The sequence below is a fragment of the Carica papaya genome, chromosome 1 (genome assembly GCF_054855325.1).
Source record: "Carica papaya isolate Zhongbai chromosome 1, ASM5485532v1, whole genome shotgun sequence".
Lineage (NCBI taxonomy): Eukaryota > Viridiplantae > Streptophyta > Magnoliopsida > Brassicales > Caricaceae > Carica > Carica papaya.
The window spans coordinates 7,476,121-7,478,614 of record NC_142309.1 but is presented as its reverse complement, the minus strand read 5'-3'; the positions used below and the strand labels follow the sequence as shown (position 1 = coordinate 7,478,614).

Below are 2,494 nucleotides of genomic sequence, written 5' to 3'. Positions count from 1 at the left end.
TATTTTCTCATTGACGTTATCGAAAAGCTATTTCCAAAAACGTTAAAAAAAGCTCTCCTTTTTCGCCACAGACAAAAGCAGTTGCCAGTTTCCAAGCCAACCCTCTTAATAAATAAGCGTACTGCTGCTACTCAACAGCTCATCTTCAAGCACTTTCACATATATATATGTATATCTCTCTCTCTCTCTCTCTCATGATGGGTGTATATGTGATATGATGGTAATCCGCGTAGAAGTAAAATATTTTCCTATATAAATACAGAGTAGAAGCCCCCGTCATCGGATCTGAAGCTGAAGCAGCTTCCTAGTGACCTAGAAAAACTGGTTTTCTCTCTTTTCGATTTCAGTATATAATTTAAGTTTTTGAGGCATACCCACTTCCAAGAAGTGTACAAGCAATAATGGGTCGGTCATGTTTTCTCAACCTTCTTCTTCTTTCGGTGCTTCTGCTTCTCGCCTTCTCCCATGGTAACTGTTCTTGCTTTCCCCTTATTTTTCTTTTCTCAAAATTTATTTAAAATCTTCTTCTCTGTTCTCAGATTTAGTTTTGTTTTTGTCACTTTTAAGGATTTGGAAGGAAAGCGATGGCGACAGCTGAAAATGGAGAGTCCACCAGTTACCAAATTGAGGTTATTTAATTTGGTTTCGTGGGTTTTATTTGTCTTGTATTAAAGTGATTTTCTGAGGGTATATAAAAATAGGATTGATGGGTGTTTGGTTTGCAGGAAAGCGGAGGAAAATCCAGAGAGATGATTGAAGTGATGGATTATCAAGATCCAGGTCCAAACACCAACCCCAAAACTGGTTTCCTTCTAAGCCCTCCACCACCAGCACAAGGTTAATTCTAATTATCTTTCCTATTGCAGCCTGTAGTTAATTAATTTTATTGTTATGATGAGAAAACAGAGAGTGTTCTGTTAATTATTCCCCCCCCAAATGTAATATTTGATAGAAATGTTAATATATATATATATATATATGTATGTTTGTCTGTGTGAAATGTATATGATCTGACTTAAAAGCTTCCCCTCTTTTTGGCTGTAAATTTCTACTCCTCTCTATAAGGTGCAGATTTGAATTGGGGAATATTTATTTGCATGTTTTCATTAGAAAAGCATATTATAATTGTGTAATTCCAAAAATAATCAGTTGAATTGTCTTAAAAACTTCCAATTGTTAACAAAAGAAGAAATTGAAGGTAATATAAATTTTGATTCAACACCATATATCTTCAGACGAACCAAGAACATAATTAAGTTTTTTCAACTAAAAAAAAAAAAAACCCTTTTAATTTGGTTGGCAGAGTATATATGTTGTGATTTGTTAATTGTTTGAAGAATCTGTTACATAATTAGAATTGGGGGATTGAGGGAGACGAGATCTCATCTGCTTCATCAAATGATAATCAGCTCGATGATTAATTAACATGTATTTCTTGTTATTAACAATAAACTTAATCATGTTTTTTTGATAGGAGGAGCTTTAATCAGTTTTGCGCATGTAAAAAGTTTGCTTTTAACTTTTAAAATTTTTATTCTATTTAATAATTTTTATTATTATCCTTACTTGTAAATTGGTTAATCTTCTTTATTTATTTAATAAAAAGCATAATAATGATAATAACAATAATAATTAAAATCCTTTTCCTCTCTTGTAATTTCTCCCATAATCTCTCTCCTTTAAACCTATCAAATTTTACCTTTACTTGAGAGTTAAGACATGTTAAAATGCAACTTGTTCGTGGAATAAATCTTTAATACATGTAAGGCATAGTAGATATACTTTATGCAGTCAATAAACAATAATAATTACTCTTGAAGTTAACTAAAATAAAAATCGGTGTAGAACAAAATGATGTTTTCATATATCAAAATATTGAGGCATATCATAGCATGGATAAAAATCTTACCCAAAAAAAAAATGAAGGTTTAACACTAAATAGTAAAAACATTGTACAATACAATATTAAAAGAGTGTCGTATACTTTTTTGACTTGGTCCACAAGCCCATGCCAATGTTTTAGCGATATCATTTGTTTGCAATAGCATCTAAAGGTTAAATGTAAATGATAAAGAAATGCTCCACACGTCTGTGCTAATTTGAGATCACTAGAGATTTCATAAAATGTCAATAGGAAGACGATGTATAACTTAATCAAAATACACATATTTCTCACATTAATGATCTTGAGAGATATTTAAGGGTGCCTTTTTTTCACTATAGAATCACTTGCAACATATACTAGGATATCATTGATCAAGGATAGAAGAGACTTTGTGGGATGACATGTTCCCTATCTCTTTATAACTGGAATTACAATTCTTGCTAAATCTATCATATCAACAATCCTATCTCCTTGGAAAGCACTTTGTCCCCTCATTTTTTCTAACTTGGTATGTCTTGTGATTATAAGTGTAAAGGTGATCCCAAAGATATTAACATGAACAACCTACATGTCTAATTAAAGTAATGATAGATTCACAGTTAAATCAAC

At 31.5% G+C, this 2,494-nt stretch overlaps 1 protein-coding gene across 1 annotated transcript; it reads left to right on the top strand.

The window, feature by feature from the left end:
• The first annotated feature begins 253 nt into the window (after nucleotides 1-253).
• Nucleotides 254-1,031, top strand: LOC148269140 (uncharacterized). Its single transcript, XM_088217478.1, has 3 exons — nucleotides 254-468; nucleotides 568-629; nucleotides 726-1,031. The coding sequence occupies exons 1-3, from the start codon at nucleotides 402-404 to the stop codon at nucleotides 840-842; spliced, it is 246 nt and encodes an 81-aa protein (XP_088073604.1). The 5' UTR covers nucleotides 254-401; the 3' UTR covers nucleotides 843-1,031.
• Nucleotides 1,032-2,494: the final 1,463 nt, after the last annotated feature.